Genomic DNA, 16958 nt, shown 5'->3' with positions numbered 1-16958 from the left:
AAGGAGAAAATTTAGTTTTAAGACATTTGTATGTTATTTTCTAAACGACAATTATTATAATTGTAGAAAGGTATTCGGCCTTATGAAGATTATTCTATTTAATTTAGAAACTAAAAAATCTATGAATGGAATTAGACTAAACACGAAAACTTCTGAATGAATTACGCAATTCCGAAATGATGCCATTAAATCACTGACCGTTCAGTTTTCAGCTGGAAAGCTTACAGTGCGCGCGCGCACCTGGTGTTATTTATGATTGATGACCAAGTAAGTTAAATAATGAAGAAACGCGAATCTTTCAATTGTTTAAAATGTCACTTACAGGAGTACTCAGAGTCGTTCATTAATACTTAACCAAGACTTAATTGATTTGGAATCGGAAGCTAAAACGCCTCCTTAAATGAGTCGTTTAATCTGCCATTAGGTAACGTAACTAAGTTGCCTGTAGAAATATTTAATCAACGACTCTGGGTATCCATGTATAGAAATTGTCTACTGATTAGCTCACGGTCGAAAAAATATGACTTAAGTAATATAATTTTAAAGGATTAAAATCCTTGTGTGTGATTTATAGTGATACAAATGTTTGTGCCTTTATAAATATCTGGTAATTGCTAAATTATTTTGAATGAACTTAGATTGTGAGTGTAATAATACTTTTTATTAACCAACTAGCTAGATATTGAATCCTAATCGATATCGTTATTTGACTAATTGAATCTTATATGAACCCAAAGACTTGTTCATTACAACTGTAATTTGATTATCTTACTCTCTAGGTTTAAATTTAAACGCTGGAATCGTGATTCAGGGCAATAGAGCATTAAATCAAGTGTAGACTAAAATAGTGTGTATTGTTGGTAGTGAGATTTTTAAATATATTTCTTTAATTTTTTTATGACTTAAAAATAATAACGAACAACAATTCGATGTACTATACTAATTTCTACCATAAAGGAGACGTTTTATATTCATAACATACAAATATATTATAGTATTTACAATATTATTTACCCATATAGTAGTGAAAATGGTTTTTGTGTAAATCAAAAAATGTTAACAGATTTCAAAGTAGGTTTTACAAACCAGCCACGTCAGCAATGTTATATTTTAATTTAACTTTTACTGCGTGAAATAATTAATTAATTGTTCATTTATAATAAACAGCAAAAAGTCTTTCCTTCAACTTTGATTTAGTTTCCTTTGCGAATAGAGACTGTTAGGCCGTGAGGTTCAAGAGCATAGGCGCTATAAGATTTCAGTTGGCGCCTGGTAGATAGTACCGGTGACCCAAGAGCTGGTGCTTTCCTCGCTCAACGAATAATTATCGCAAACAGCGACAAAATACCAGCATTAACGGTAAACTGCCAGAGAAACTAAACTTTTTAAATGTATTTTAATTTTCCATTTTTAATTATTATTTTGATATTTTGTTCCAACCGCTACATAGTTTGCTAGAAATTCAAGACGGTATTAAAATTCTTTACCAATGTAGCTACCTAATTTGGTTTCAACTTTCGGTATAAGTACTAAATTGTTTTCTTTTTTAATTGAATTACATAAAAAGTTTTTATACGTAATAAAGAAAACGTAAAAACATACCCAGTATTATTGTAGAGGATCTTACCAATATAAATTTATAGTTTCAGTATTTTAATTGACTAGTGTGTTTCGGAAATGTTCTGAAGTAGACTTTCTTGCTGATATATACAGTACTATTCCAGACTTTGGCAGGCTACCAAAAGACTTAGATTCCCCTTTTGTTCTAACTTTGTAAGACCAAAATATAAATAATTAGATTAACAAAAATCGTTACCTAAACAAAATTAATTAACAACAATCTGGTAAAGCCTTTATTTTGTTGAATATTTTTATACCGACTCAAACTCCAGTTTTTTTGCACCTTTTCCCCATTTTTTATTATTATTTTTTTTTTTTCTGTATACTGTTTTATTGATTGTGTTAGCGCGTCCAAGCTTTAAAACAAAGTTACTGATCTTTAATTACGTACATATAACCAGAACCATTTCAAGACAATTTTAAAGATTTTTATACGAAAATATCACTCCGTACTTCTAGAAATAAAGCTATTTAATAAATATTTTCAATTTTTATTATATTAATATAATTTTATTAATCTATATATATAAAAGAAAGTCGTGTTTGTTACAACACTTATAACTCGAGAACGGCTGGACCGATTGCCATGGTTTTTGATTTGTTGGATTTGTTTCCGTCCCGAATAGCAGAATAAGCAATAAAATATCGGATAAGTTAACGAATAACAATTAATTAATTAAAAAAATTTACGAATGCAAAAACCATATGGTGCCATCTGTTGACAAAACTACGCATTATTTTACGTCGAATTCGTGTCAGTTCAAGAAATTCCGATCTTGAGGTGAATGAGGAGATACATAACCATGCTTTGATCCTGATCAAAAGATGTTGGATATCAGAAAGTGCTTAACATGCAGTATCGCCATATTGACGCTAGAGAGAAGATGCCTAATGTGTAAAACTGCCATTCTTCTTTCGCAATGGCAAGCAATAAAACATTTATGTATTTGCAAAAAAGTTGTATTAATGTAATACTTAACATTAATAAAATCCTAAAATAAGTTAAATTAAAGTAACAACGATATTATAAGGTTGTAGGGCGGAACGAAGTTAGCCAGGTCAGCTAGTATAATATAATTTAATTTTCAGAACTATGGACTCCGTTAAGTTACCGTATGAGGTAAGTAAACATTGTTATTTACGCCATCTAGGAGTTTATGCTTCAACTAAAACCACCAAACTGCCGCGCTGATTACGAACATCTGGTTTATTGTAAAAACCATAGATGGCGCTTTTAGCATTTCTATTTAAGATCTTGTTTTATTATTAACGACTTGTAAACAAACAAAAGTTTTATTCAAAAATGTTTAAGCTACGAGGACGTTCGTAAGGAAAGGTTGAGGAAGGAAGATACTACTTTTAGAAGTTGTATACAGTAGCAGACTTTGTTAGCGCGATTCAATAGTCTAACATCATTCTGCGTATTGCGCATTCATCATAATGCAACCATAGATGTCGCTACATACAAGAACGGAATTCCATTATTGAGAATTTAGTTAAGTCAAACTTGATTAAAGACGTTTTGATGTCTAATATTTCGGATACGTATAGAAGCACTTATACATACACATACATATCCACTACACATATAAATCTGGTTTTATCCGTCAAAGAAGTTTTATGTTAACTTTGAAAAGTTTCGAAGAACTTTATCGTAGACGTTAATGCTTTAATGTAGCTCATTTGAATTTAACTCTATAAACTTTGGAACTTAGTTATGTCCCGTTAAATTAACCGTAATTTTATAGTAACATTTATATTCTTGATGTAAATTACAAATATGATTTGGTTTCATGCTGTTTTCTCATGTTACTCTTGGCGTCCGTTACTGACCGAGGATGTGTTTATTTACGCTGTTTAACTAGGGTTTGAACCCAAGGCCAGATAGTTGAGAGACACAACCAGTAGTCTAACTGATATTATTTGATTTATCGAAAGCCTTCGAAGCAAATCTCAACTAATAGGTACATAAGAATAATATAAAGAAATAAATCAGTGGCGCTACAACATTTTTAGGTCTGGGTCTCAGATTTCTGTATAATATGTCTAATGATAATTCTTCAGTCTAATAGGCAGGTAATCAGCCCACTGTGCCTGACACACGTGGACTTTTTGGGTCTAAGGCAAGCTGGTTTCCTCACGATGTTTTCCTTCACCTTTCGAGCGAATGTATTGAGCACATAGAAAGTCCATTGGTGCACAGCCGGGGATCGAACCTAAGACCTCATGTATGAGAGTCGCACGCTGAAGCCACTAGGCCAACACTGCTCATATAAGAATAATATATTATAATAAATTCTGCAGATTCACGCCTCGGAAGATCTAGGAAGGTACCTGGTAGCATCAAGAGACTTGTCACCTGGCGATTTTGTAATAGAAGAGTCCCCAATAGTATTTGGTCCCAAAGCAATGCCTGATCCAGAATCTAAAATGCCTTGTGTGGGCTGTTATAAGCCCATCTTTACGGATGTTGGTGAACGTTGTTCCAAGTCAGTATATCAACTAGTTTCCAGAAGTAACAATCTGCCTAGTAATGGTTTGAAATAGAAAGCTTAAGCTTTTAAAGTGTGCAAACGTCTTATAAAATATATTAAATCATTATAAGGTAAATTGCCTAAAATAATTAAGTTTAAAATACAGTTTAGAGTTGAATGAATTTTGTTGTCTTAAACTTTGAGTAAGTCAATTATAATTAATATAATTAATTAATTGTAAATGGCATTGAGTCCATGGCCCACGAGAATGTAAGTGCGTGCTCCTATTTCACCATGCCTCTGCTGATAGAAGACAAATCTTTGTTTTTAATTTTATTTATTAAGATGTCATGTGGAACATGCTGTAATGGTTGCAGCTTACAAACGTTGTGTAAAACAAAAAAACTTAGCGATTAAAAAGAGTGGCGGAGAGTTTATTGCCAGTTCTTCTCTTCCGTTCTACGCCCTTGATTTTAGAACTGGCAGTAAATGTAAAATTAGAAACATTTAATGTATATTTCTTTTTTGACGTTCATAAGTGTACATTGTGTTACCTAAATGAATAAATGATTTTTGACTTTGACATGGATGGTATCACTTAACATCAGGTGAGCGTCCTGTCCGTTTGCCCCCTGTTCTATAATAAAATACTGCTATCATCATAATAAGGGTATTGATAAGGACTAAATAAGAATAAATTATTCAAAAAAAAAATATTGGTTGTTTGTAAAGTAGGTTTACGATCGAGATGTTTACGTGATAACGTCTTATTGGTGATATAAGTTTTTGGGAAGTAAGGAATTAATGAAGATAACAATTTTTTCAAATTTTAAATTACATCTATCGTTTTATTCACACTTTTGATGATAAATTTCGGGTGTAAAATGACAAGTTTACTTATTCGACTATGATATACATTTTTCTTCATACATTCACGGAATGACTGGCAGCGCTCGAGATGAGACGGGAGATCGGTCCGTCTCTCTCTCGTTATACCTGCGATCGCGCTCGTGAGGTTTTGGTGTGACACAAGTTTCTGAACATGTCACCCGACTAAAACGATTTTAAAGACGTTATCACGTCAAAATTTCAGATGTGGCTGGCCAGTATGTTCTGGCAACTGTCCGGGCCTCAGAGACCCAAGACATCATGGCGTGGAGTGTCACATACTGAGTTCAAGGCCGGAATGCGTTTTGGATAGTATGGCCGAATATTACAGGTAAGTTCTTTTTATGTTACCTTATCTGATGTTAAGTGATACCGCCGTCAATGGACACTCAATGCCTGAGGGTTTTGAAGTGCGTTGCCGGCCTTTTAATAAGAGTACGCTGTTCTCGAAGGACTCTAAGTCAAATTAGTTCGGGAATACTTCAGTGGGTAGCAGGGTCCACATAGTGGTGGTGCGCGGCAAAATCCGGCTTAAAAAACGCATAGTTGTGGAACCACGGACATCGAGGTGATATGGGTGGAATTTCGTATTCTGATGATGAAACTCAGCTACAGGTGTTAGTCCGAACAACTCCTTTGAACACTCTCCATGGTAAATGTAGTAGAAGATACTGTAGTGAAAATATATTAAAGATCACAGATCACAGAGTTTCCGAATAAAAATGCTATATTATTATAATTTTTATTACAATTTTCACAGCCATATTCTCTCAATATCTGTTACGCTCGTGTCGCAACTTAGTTACAATGAATGTTTTTTTATTTTTTTTTATAGAACGGGGTAAACGGGCAGGAGGCTCACCTGATGTTAAGTGATACCGCCGCCCATGGACACTCTCAATGCCAGAGGGCTCGCGAGTGCGTTGCCGGCCTTTTAAGAATTGGAACGCTCTTTTCTTGAAGGTCCCTAAGTCGAATTGGTTCGGAAATACTTCAGTGGGCAGCTGGTTCCACATAGTGGTGGTGCGCGGCAAAAACTGCCTTGAAAAACGCTCAGTTGTGGAACCAAATTATTATTTGTAATATATATAATAATCTTATCTAGAGGTGCCACAAAAAACGTGGTGAAAAATGAAAATACATAGTTACAAAACTTTTATTTAAAGTTACTCGCGTGAATTAAAGACAATTTTGTCTTAATATAGTTGATACCTAATTTCAGACATGACGCCCTTCTCCCACTCCGCTGTGTTCTACTACAGAAGATCGATCCTGAGAGATGGAAGCAAGTGATGGATATGCAATCACATATGGAGAGTAGAGCACCTGGCACTGAGGCTTATGAGTAAATATATACTTCTACTAGCTGATCCGGCAAACGTCGTTTTGCCATGTCATATCATTTATAATAAAAAATAGGGGTTGATCGTAGAGGGGTGAAAATTAGGGGTTGTATGTATTTTTTAATGTTGTATCATAAAAAAATAGAAATTAAAAGTTTTGTCTAAAAAATAAAATAATAAAACTAGGGGTGGACTACCCCTAACATTTAGGGGGATGAAAAATAAATATTGGCCGATTCTCATAGATACCGGATAAGCACAAAAAATTTCATCCAAATCAGTCAAGCCGTTTCGGAGGAGTATGGCAACGAAAACTGTGACACGAGAATTTTATATATTAGATTTAGATGTATAATTCTCACTTTAAAAACGTGATTTTTTAAAATTAATTATTTATATGCATCCCTACTCATCGGCAAAGAAGACAGAGGGTGTAGGCCGACAGCAAAAACCGGCGGAAAAAACCCTCAGTACTCATTTAATAAAACAAATCATCATACAAAATGACTATAGCGAATAACACTTATTTTAAAACAAATATCGAAAATTAATTAGGATTAGCCTGTCTAGCACTAGTCCCAGGCCTTTTTATCAACTAGATAATCGTTAACTTTATAGTAAGCCTTTTTACACAGCTTTTTGTAAATACATTTCTTAAATTTATTAAAAGGCAGAGATAAAAGAGCCTTAAACCCCAGGTGGGGCCGAAAATTGGAATTACGCAATAATCCGAAGCATGCCCAAGGGAATTGGGAAAAATTACCATATTTAGTAATCACAATTTGACCACACTAATTTATCGTATCCGAGATAATGGACCGTTTAAGGTCAAACCAATCCAATTGAGGTGAAAATAATATTACAAATTTCGCTCAGATCTCCAACTAGGATTTTTATTACTAATCATTGTCTACGCACAACTTGCTTGCTTACATTAGACACAGTGTTCTTGGAAATTTCTGGATATTGCTGTTGGATGGCAGGTTAGCAGTTACGTTTGTCAATAGATGTAAAACAAACATAACTTCTAAGTAAATACTAGATAATGCACCCATACCGCACGCCCCGCTCGGATTATCGTCAAGATTATTATATATTTTTTTCAACCTACATATCCATCCTTCAAAGGAAGAGGTCCTTATTACGGAATGGACTTTATTATAGACATGTTTGTACTTTGCTGGGACCATATTCCAAGGGATGCCGAATTACCTGGTGGCGCAGGCTGCAAAACTGTTTAATTCTTATTTCCGGATTATATTTTTTTTCATAAATACAAAACATTTACGACGAAAGTTGATTAACTCAAAATCCATTTAACTAGAATTTTTTTCAGCTAAAATAAAAATAACTATAACATATATTTCTTAACATTTTGTTTTTGTTACAGCGAAGCGGACGAATTTATAGTCGAGTATCTTATGACCAATTTCATCTCAAGACTGGACGGTGATGTCAAGACGAAATACCTTCCCAATGCCTCAAAGGAACTATTCCATACAATTTGTGGTATAATTGATACGAACGCACTAGAAATACGTCTGTCCGAAGGATCAGAGTTAAACGGTTTATACGCAAAAACGAGTGTCATGGAACATAGCTGTGTACCGAACACAAAACATACTTTCAACATTGAAAATAACCTAAATATTTGTGTCAAAGTAGTCGTACCGATACTAGAGGGCCAGCATATAGCCACGATGTACAGTCACGCTTTATGGGGAACTCAGGCAAGACGGCAACATTTAAAGGAGACGAAATATTTTTCATGCAAATGCCTTAGATGTACTGACCCCACAGAGTTAGGGACATATCTAAGTGCTATGAAGTGCATGGGTGATGGAAAGGAAACATGTGACGGGATACATCTACCAGAAGACCCTTTAGATGATGAAACAGACTGGGCTTGCAGTAAATGTAAAGTTAAAGTTGGTAATTCACAAGTCAACGCGATAATTTCTCAAATGGGGGAAGAGGTTGATGGAGTTTTAATGATGGGAGGTGCTGTACCAATGTTAGAAAACATTCTATGCAGATTAACAATGTTCCTGCATCCGAATCATTATCATCTATACTCAATAAAACACTCACTCGTTCAGTTATATGGTAGACAACCTAGCTATTCCACGGAAGATATTTTGGACAAGAAAATCAAAATGTGTAAAGATCTTATTTTTATCACTAAAACTTTGGACCCAGGAAACGCTAGATTGAGTTTATACAACTCAGTTTTACATCATGAATTACACGCAGCTTTAGTACTAAAATCTAAAAAGGTTAAAAGTTGTTTAAAAACACATGAGGAGCTTTTAAAAGAAGCTAAAGATGCAATAGAAATAGCTTTAAGCTCACTAAGTGATGATCTTGGAGAGTCGTCTGGTAGAAAACTGTTTTCGGTAATTGAAGGGAGTGAAAAGGAATTTAAGGTGTTTTGTAAGCAAAATAATGTTATATTTTAAACAATTTATTTTCATCAATAAATATACTTAAAATTAATATCACAGTTTTACTATTTTAAATAAAAATTACAACTTATGTATAACATAGAACACAAATGATCAACAAGGTATGTATAATTAAATAGACTCAAATATCACAAACTTATTAATTAAGAATTATCCTAGATTAATTACTGCACTACTACAAGAAAGATTTCTTTTATATTTAACCTTTTCGACCAAAAACCAAAAGCACGACGAAGATGGAGGGACTTAATTGAAATCGAAATCGCTATTGAAATAATGCGGGGAGCTATCTTGGGGAGACGAGCCTAGTGCCGGCCATACCGCAGCTCATGAATACCCATGTTAGTGGGTGCGTTGCCGGTTTTAGGGTAGAGGAGGGTGAGGAAAAGAGGATCTATCTTTTTTGAGTGGTAAGCTTGCTGTAGACAATACAATATCTATTGGTTGGTACTACTAGAGATATAGGTCTAACGTGCTCCCGAAAACCATCTAAAACTAGATCGTGACGTGTCTTCACTAACACTTGCCTGTATCCATTCTGTGTATCGAGATACTCTTGTGTAGATACCAGGCATCTTTGCTCTTGCACATCCACTACCAGTTGAAACAACTCCTATGAGCGTAGTGTGACCATTTTCATTTTTAGTCATTAGAGGGCCGCCGCTGTCAGCCTGAAATAATTGTAGGTCAGTTATTAGTACTTAGCAAATCTCTAAATCATTTGCTCTCAGATCCAAATTCACCACTGCAAACATTTTCGGACAGGCCCAGAAAGCTGATCACCTACTTGCCTAGCAGAAAAAACAAATTATCACGTAAAGAGATACTGAAATCTGAGGCCCAGACTTTAAAAGGTTGCATCACCATTGTTGTTTTTTAAGCTTTAGGCTTTTAATAAAAATTAATCACTCTTTTAACGGAAAAGACAGATATGATTCAAAGTAGAGTTGGGTAGAAAGTGTGGTCCTGTGACCCAGCATTCGGCATGAGCCATATTCAAACCTTGGAGATCTGGATTAACTAGCACAAAGCTTTTCGGCTTCTTTTGTTGTTGTGGATTAGTGGGTTAAGCGTGCGACTCTCAAATATCGTTAGTTCGAATAACGTCTGTGAAGTTTCTATGCGCAATTAAGATTTTCATCTCAATTCATTTCAAGGCAACATCGCCAGGAAACCATACCTTAAACCCAAAAGTGTACGTCTTGAGTTGCTAAACATCTTGTCTTGAAACTTGGAAGGAAGAAAGCAATCGATGGCCCTGGATCTATGGATTGGCCCTATGGCATGGTCTCTGATCAGGTCTGTACCACCGCTGCTTAACTATTACTTATTAGTAATAAGTTATTACGGAATAAACATGCTTATGTGTGGGTCTCTAAATTGTTAAACATTATATATCTTACCCAACAAGAATCTCTACCACCACTCTCGTGTCCTGCGCACATCTGTGTACCAATTATCCGAACTTTGCTACCTTGGGATTTATACCAATCGTTGCAGACATCGTTGTCAACAACTAGAACGTCAGTCTTCTGAAGAACATTGGGCCTCTCGCCTAGAACAAAGCAATGAACAATTTAATACAAAATTTGATTAATGTTATCTTATGTTAATTTTTGTGGAGGAAGAATAGTGTAACCTAACAGGAGGATTTTTAAACCAAAATTGTAGGCGCTAATATGACTTGAATATGAGCGACACACATACCTATCAAGTGATATCAAAAAGATATACCATGTGTCAAAAGGTACTGAAACGATTGATGCAAATTAAAACTGTTCCTTAAGTTAGAACTTAGAATATACCTGATTTAAATAAAAAAAATGTGTGCGTGTACTAGGTGCACACACGAAAGAAGTGAAACTTCTTTATGACCTTATTTTTCGAAAAATGATCTACTATATGCAACTTTACAGAAATTGGTTAAATAAAGTTTAACAAAAGGCTTTTATTATCATAGACATGAATACAAATACAATTATTTCATTTTAACTTATTACTGTACTACTATGTAGTACTAAGATTATTACAGAATTTCATTAATTGTAATAGAATTATTAGTATTACTATCATTGTTATCGTTATTATATATTTTTTGTTACTAATGGCTTCGAATCTCTTCGGATCAACCGAGGTAGGGACAAGAAAAAGATGGCGCGTAACCGAAAAATGTGACGCGTAACGAAAAAATGTTACACTTAATTTTTTTTCCAACTCCGATAAAGAAGTTTCACTTCAAAAAGTATCGAGAAATATTGATACAAACATTCAAACATGCAATTTAACACATGCTTTGAAGTCTAACAGGACACGTCAGATCAAACAAAAAGCCTCATTTTCTGAAGTAAGTTTAAAAATCGTGGTTTTGAACTTACCAACACCCCTATCTTCGTGAGTGAAGCCCCAACCAGCTACCGTAGCCAACTGTCCACTATAGTCTGAATCTAATGGTTGCGGTAGGCATGCAGGGCGAATAGAACTACTCCATATTAGCTGACGAATTGTTTTCAGTAAAGCAACATCGTTGGTCTTCTTTTTGCATCTAAAAAAATATCGAAAAATCTCTATATTTCAAAATTCTTAACTTTCTTACCTATTCTAGACATGTTTGCGTCTGTTTCATTGACTTGAAGTAGATATCAGCCTGCGAGCTGTTAGAATTGTGACTATCAAATAATAAACAAATATTCTGCAATAAAATAATATTGCGGGTACAAATTGAGATGTAAGCTATCTTATATTTTAACGCCCGAACCCAATGAACTATCTCAATCCATAATCCACCATCTGCGCCACAAGTGTGCCAATAACCAATTGACGGATTGTAATAGCCATATGTCGATACAAGCTATCCATGGGAGGTCGTATCGGTGTCTGTGGATAGACCTTTGTATGAATTATTTTAACAGAATTTAACTTACACCAGTCTTTTAAATAATTAAAAAAACTGTTTGTTATGTTTTATTGTTAATGTTATTGTACGGTTTTATTTACTTTATTGGGTTTACATTGATTATCAAATATGAGTGAAAACTCGGTAAAATGGAACGACAAAGAGCATTTTATCCGTCGCCAAAAATGGATTGTCTTCGTAGGGTTTGGTTATTGGGATGCAGATAGGAGATCGATTGACTGTCACGGTCTGATGTGGATTAAATATTGGGTTCGGGCGTAAGTTAGATCAAACTGCACACGGTGAGCAAATGTAATTTATATTAAGATGTCTAGTAACACAGGGAGTCAATAAATAAAATCAGCAGTCAATATTGATCCAGAAGCGCGCTACAATACTTACCTGTAGTCGGGATGTGGTACTATGCTTGATAATGCTTCATTTCTATCCGAAGTTGATATATCCGTGAAGCCAACGACAGCTGTCAGTTGTTTCGCCTTATAAAAGGCATCGAATACACTGAAATATGAGAATTGTTCAGTGTCATGAGAACTGCTATTGTAATAGAAAAGTATTGAGAAATTTTAAAGTCGCTTTTAAAATCTTTGGAACTAAACGGTAGCACGATGTGATTGTATATTACACATATTAGGTACCTATATATTATGAAATAAATTAATTGTGTGGATAGGCGTTTGTTTCGAGTTGTCAAATATTACAATTGTCGTATTTAAATATACAAATCATCGTACATATATTAAATTAAAGCAGTGGCGCTACAACCTCTTTAGGTCTTGGCCTCAGATTTCTGAATCTGTTTCATGATCATTTTTAAATCTAATAGGCAAGTAGGTGATCGGCCTCCAGTGCCTGACACACGCCGTCGACTTTTTGTGTCTAAGACATGTTGGTTTCCTCACGATGTTTTCCTTCACCGTTCGAGCGAATGTTAAATGCGCACATAGAAGAAAGTCCATTGGTGCACAGCCGGGGATCGAACCTACAACCTCAGGTATGAGAGTCGCACGCTGAAGCCACTAGGCCAACACTGCTCATCGTACATTAATACATCGTGTTAAATCCTCGAAGATGTAATTATAATTGTCATAATAGTTTTTGTTAGAAATATTACACTACATCAATGAACGTTTAGTTAAATTAAAATATCCAAAAATAAAAAAAAAACAAGTGAAAAACATTAATAGTATTTTTGTAATTGTTTCATTGTGGAATTATCTATGGACATGTTCGAAGAGATGAGTTTTCTGTGTTTTGTCGACACTTAACACTTGAAACACAAAACTCACAACAAAGATTTATATGCCACCAAAATGATTATATATATATATATGATATTTACACTTTTACAGTATGTATACACGTTTTACTATTATTGTAATCCTAATATGCAGGCAGGGACTCGAAGCTATAAATATAGTACATAATTTATTGTACATAATCAAAATTTTAAAATATTACGCAAACAAAACGCATTCTAATTCCCTGTTATTTTGTATATAAACGATCTTACTTGCAAACACAATGCCCAGCTGTGATCAACCAACGATCACTTATGACTGTGGCACCACACTGATGGGTGCCTTGTCTCCAGATGCTAGCAGCCCATGGAAACTCAGCTGGCTGACTGCTCGTTCCACCAACAATACGTGCATTCCTAAAGGATTGGGCACCGCATTCTATATCTGCCACTGTAAATAACAATAAACTATTCATAAGTAAAATAATATGCACCGACTAGCTGATCCAGCAAACTTCGTTTTGCCATGTTTATCATCTTATATATATAAAAATGAAACCCGTTTTCCGTTGTCACGACATAACATGAAAACGGCTCGACCGATTTGTCTGATTTTTTTTTATAATATTCCTTGAAGTACAAGGATGGTTCTTACGGGGAGAAAAATTTAAAAAAAATGAGTGAAAAAGTCTAAAAACAACACTTTTCTATATTCCCATACAAAATATTCGTAATAATACTTAAAAGTCAATTTGAACTTTAATACCATAGCATTAAGTTCAAATGTTAGTGAAGGGGTTCCGGGAAGGTAAATTTTTATTTTTTGACATAATGTATTTGTTGTATCAACTTTCTTTTTTTTATCTTACTAGCTAGACCGGTGTCCCGAATAGCAGAATAAGTATTTAAAAAAAATAAAGAATCGACTTCTAGGCGGTACGATGTTCGCCAGGCCAGCTAGTTTAAAAAATAGGGGTTGATCGTAGAGGGGTGAAAATTAGGGGTTGTATGTATTTTTTAGTGTATCATAAAAAATAAAAAAAAATAAAAAAATTAGGGGTGGACTACCCTTAACATTTAGGGGGATGAAAAATAGATGTTGTCCGATTCTCAGTTATACCCAATATGCACACAAAATTTCATGAAAATCGGTCAAGCCGTTTCGGAGGAGTTTAACCACAAACACCGCGACACGAGAATTTTATATACACCAACTAGCTGATCCGGCAAACGTCGTTTTGCCAAGTTTATCATTTATAATAAAAAATAGGGGTTGATCGTAGAGGGGTGAAAATTAGGGGTTGTATGTATTTTTTAATGCTGTGTCATAAAAAAATAAAAAAATTAAAATTTATCTAAAAATTAAAAAAAAAATTAGGGCTGGACTACCCTTAACATTTAGGGGGATGAAAAATAAATGTTGTCCGATTCTCAGTTATACCCAATATGCACACAAAATTTCACGAAAATCGGTCAAGCCGTTTCGGAGGAGTTTAACCACAAACACCGCGACACGAGAATTTTATATACACCAACTAGCTGATCCGGCAAACGTCGTTTTGCCAAGTTTATCATTTATAATAAAAAATAGGGGTTGATCGTAGAGGGGTGAAAATTAGGGGTGTATGTATTTTTTAATGCTGTGTCATAAAAAAATAAAAATTTATCTAAAAATTAAAAAAAAAATAGGGGTGGACTACCCTTAACGTTTAGGGTGATGAAAAATAGATGTTGTCCGATTCTCAGTTATACCCAATATGCACACAAAATTTCATGAAAATCGGTCAAGCCGTTTCGGAGGAGTTTAACCACAAACACCGCGACACGAGAATTTTAAATACACAGTTGGCAGGACTTCGGCAGTATAAAACAAAGTCGTTTGACGCATGCTACATAGAGATTTTCATACAAGCTGTGCCCACTTTGTTGGGCCACTTCTTGTGACTTAAAAGTTAGACATAGTCCTTCCACAACAGAGCGTTTCTCAAGGCAGTTTTTGCTGCGCACCACCACTATGTGGAACCAGCTGCCCACTGAAGTATTTCCGAACCAATTCGATTTAGGGTCCTTCAAGAAAATAGCGTACTAATTCTATGCCGGTAACGCACTTGCGACCTAATGGAATGAATGTCTATGGGCGGCTATCATTAACATCAGATGAGCCTCCTACCCATTTGCCCTTGTTACATGATAAAACTAAATTTGTCATTTGTTTAATAAGGTATTGATTGAGCCGGAAGTCATAGCCATATCTCACTTCTGTCAAATTGTATTTACGATGTGATGAAAATAGAAATATTTATTTAAAACAATTAAATAAGACTGATTTTTATACCACACGTGTTACTTGTTACTCTTGCAGATAATTATAATTATAACGCGATACGTATTATTGTAATTATATATTTTTTTTAATAAACAATTCTTATAATTATAAGCACAATTGTGCAATACATCGTATAAGAACATAATATTTTATTGACAATGTATTGAGTCTAATAAGTTTATTTTAACGAAAACTCTGCATTTGCCATATCGAAGCGTTAATATTTTGAAATAAATAATTATGAACTAGTTATTATTTAGTATTTAATGAAATAAATAGTTTTAATAGTTTCTTTTAATTATATACATAATATATATCAACATCTTGTTTCATTATAAAACATTGTCTAAAAAGTCGAACCCTCAAAATATCAGTTAAGTCCATTAACCTTAAGCTGACAATAAGTCTTTAAAGTCTATTAGTCCCAAATTAAATCGAAAATTTGCCTAATTTTTGTATATGTATACTGTATAGCCATGTAGTTTGTAGGTTAGTTCATCTAGGCATTAACTGAGCTATATTAATTCTAAATTGAAGACACGTTACTCAAAATGTAAGTGAACGATAGCAGACCCTGCAGACTTCGTATGCACAATTTAATAAAAAAAAATAATGCATAAAAGATGCCTGGTAGATAGTACGGGTGACCCCACAGCTGGTGCATTCCTCGCTCAACAAATATCGTAATACAGCGAGGAAATGCTGCCAGCGTTAAAGGTTCTCTGACACAGGGACCAAAGTTTTAAATTTCTTTTTATTATTTTATTATTACTATGTAGGTAACAAACAATTAAATAATGAATCAATTTAATTTATTTATAATAATATGTAATTTATTTGTAGCGAGGAAATGCTGCCAGCGTTAAAGGTACACTGCCAAAGGGACCAAAGTTATTAAATTTGTATTAATTTTCTATTTGCTAGTTTTAATTATTAATTTTATTATAAGAAAATTGTTAATACTGTATATTTGTGTATTGGAATTAAGATTTATTCATAGTTATCAATGGAATTTATTATCAGAATGTCTTAAGTCTCGTGGAGGTAAAATAATTTGCATACTTACGGTTAATATAACACAATCCAAAATCGAAAATCACAAACAAAACACACAAAATAGCACGACCCATGTTCACAAGTTTTTCCTATTATCTGATTATGCTACTGCAGTGTATGCCTTTATATTTCCTTCCTTTTAGGATGGCATATGTTAAAGACATACAATGATACTATACGTCCGATTGTCAAACGTTTAATATTTAAAGGATTCTATGATTTGAAATAATCCTTCTGAAGTATGAAGGCTTCACCCCTATCAGGTGCTAGGGAGTTGCGCGTGCGCATAGTTATCGATAGTTTGAAAAACGTAAATTGCAACAGCTCTCACGTCAAAACTTTGGAGATGTGTGACTATTATTGCAAAGAACGTTCAACTGAGCCTTTTTCACGCACCACCACTATGTGTAACCAGCTGCCAACTGAAGTATTTTCGAACTAATTCGACTTAGGAGCTACTAAGAGCTTTTCTGAAGAGCAGCTTCCTTCTAGAAAAAATCGTACAAATACTTAAAAGGCCGGCAACGCAGGAGCGAGCCCTCTCGCATTGAGAGTGTTCATGGGTGGCGGTATCACTTAACGCAGGAGCGTTTGGCCTCTGTTCAATAAAAAAAGAACGAAATTATCTAAGTATT

The 16958-nt window shown here is 34.4% G+C and overlaps 2 protein-coding genes across 3 annotated transcripts; one reads left to right on the top strand and one right to left on the bottom strand.

Moving 5' to 3' along the window:
* The first annotated feature begins 184 nt into the window (after positions 1-184).
* LOC125060750 (SET domain-containing protein SmydA-8) lies at positions 185-8821 on the top strand. Of its 2 annotated transcripts, XM_047665791.1 has the most exons (7): positions 223-267; positions 1714-1773; positions 2710-2740; positions 3925-4109; positions 5188-5313; positions 6205-6327; positions 7716-8821. In XM_047665791.1, exons 1-7 carry the CDS (start codon positions 260-262, stop codon positions 8782-8784), a joined length of 1602 nt encoding a protein of 533 aa, XP_047521747.1. In that variant the 5' UTR covers positions 223-259; the 3' UTR covers positions 8785-8821. The 2 variants fall into 2 exon arrangements, with proteins under 2 accessions (XP_047521748.1, XP_047521747.1); XM_047665792.1 differs by lacking the exon at positions 1714-1773 and having other exon boundaries at positions 185-267.
* Positions 8822-8903: 82 nt separating this feature from the next.
* Positions 8904-16525, bottom strand: LOC125060753 (transmembrane protease serine 9-like). The gene is made up of 6 exons (XM_047665796.1): positions 16334-16525; positions 13215-13392; positions 12086-12202; positions 11166-11332; positions 10194-10345; positions 8904-9461 (listed from the first exon to the last, which is right to left on the bottom strand). Exons 1-6 carry the CDS (start codon positions 16395-16397, stop codon positions 9258-9260), a joined length of 882 nt encoding a protein of 293 aa, XP_047521752.1. The 5' UTR covers positions 16398-16525; the 3' UTR covers positions 8904-9257.
* Positions 16526-16958: the final 433 nt, after the last annotated feature.

This window comes from Pieris napi, chromosome 22 (assembly GCF_905475465.1).
Source record: "Pieris napi chromosome 22, ilPieNapi1.2, whole genome shotgun sequence".
Lineage (NCBI taxonomy): Eukaryota > Metazoa > Arthropoda > Insecta > Lepidoptera > Pieridae > Pieris > Pieris napi.
This window is presented reverse-complemented; position numbering and strand designations above follow the sequence as displayed.

What these genes read in the sequence shown, in the direction of transcription:
- LOC125060750 (XM_047665791.1), top strand. An exon ending in CCGTTAAGTTACCGTATGAG is followed by an intron (nt 2,741 to 3,924) that starts GTAAGTAAACAT and finishes TAAATTCTGCAG; the next exon opens with ATTCACGCCTCGGAAGATCT. An exon ending in AGTATGGCCGAATATTACAG is followed by an intron (nt 5,314 to 6,204) that starts GTAAGTTCTTTT and finishes ACCTAATTTCAG; the next exon opens with ACATGACGCCCTTCTCCCAC.
- LOC125060753 (XM_047665796.1), bottom strand. Translation starts at nt 16,397, where the DNA reads ATGGGTCGTGCTATTTTGTGTGTTTTGTTTGTGATTTTCGATTTTGGA. An exon ending in TGGATTGTGTTATATTAACC is followed by an intron (nt 13,393 to 16,333) that starts GTAAGTATGCAA and finishes TGTTATTTACAG; the next exon opens with TGGCAGATATAGAATGCGGT. An exon ending in GTACCACATCCCGACTACAG is followed by an intron (nt 11,333 to 12,085) that starts GTAAGTATTGTA and finishes ATATTTTTTTAG; the next exon opens with ATGCAAAAAGAAGACCAACG.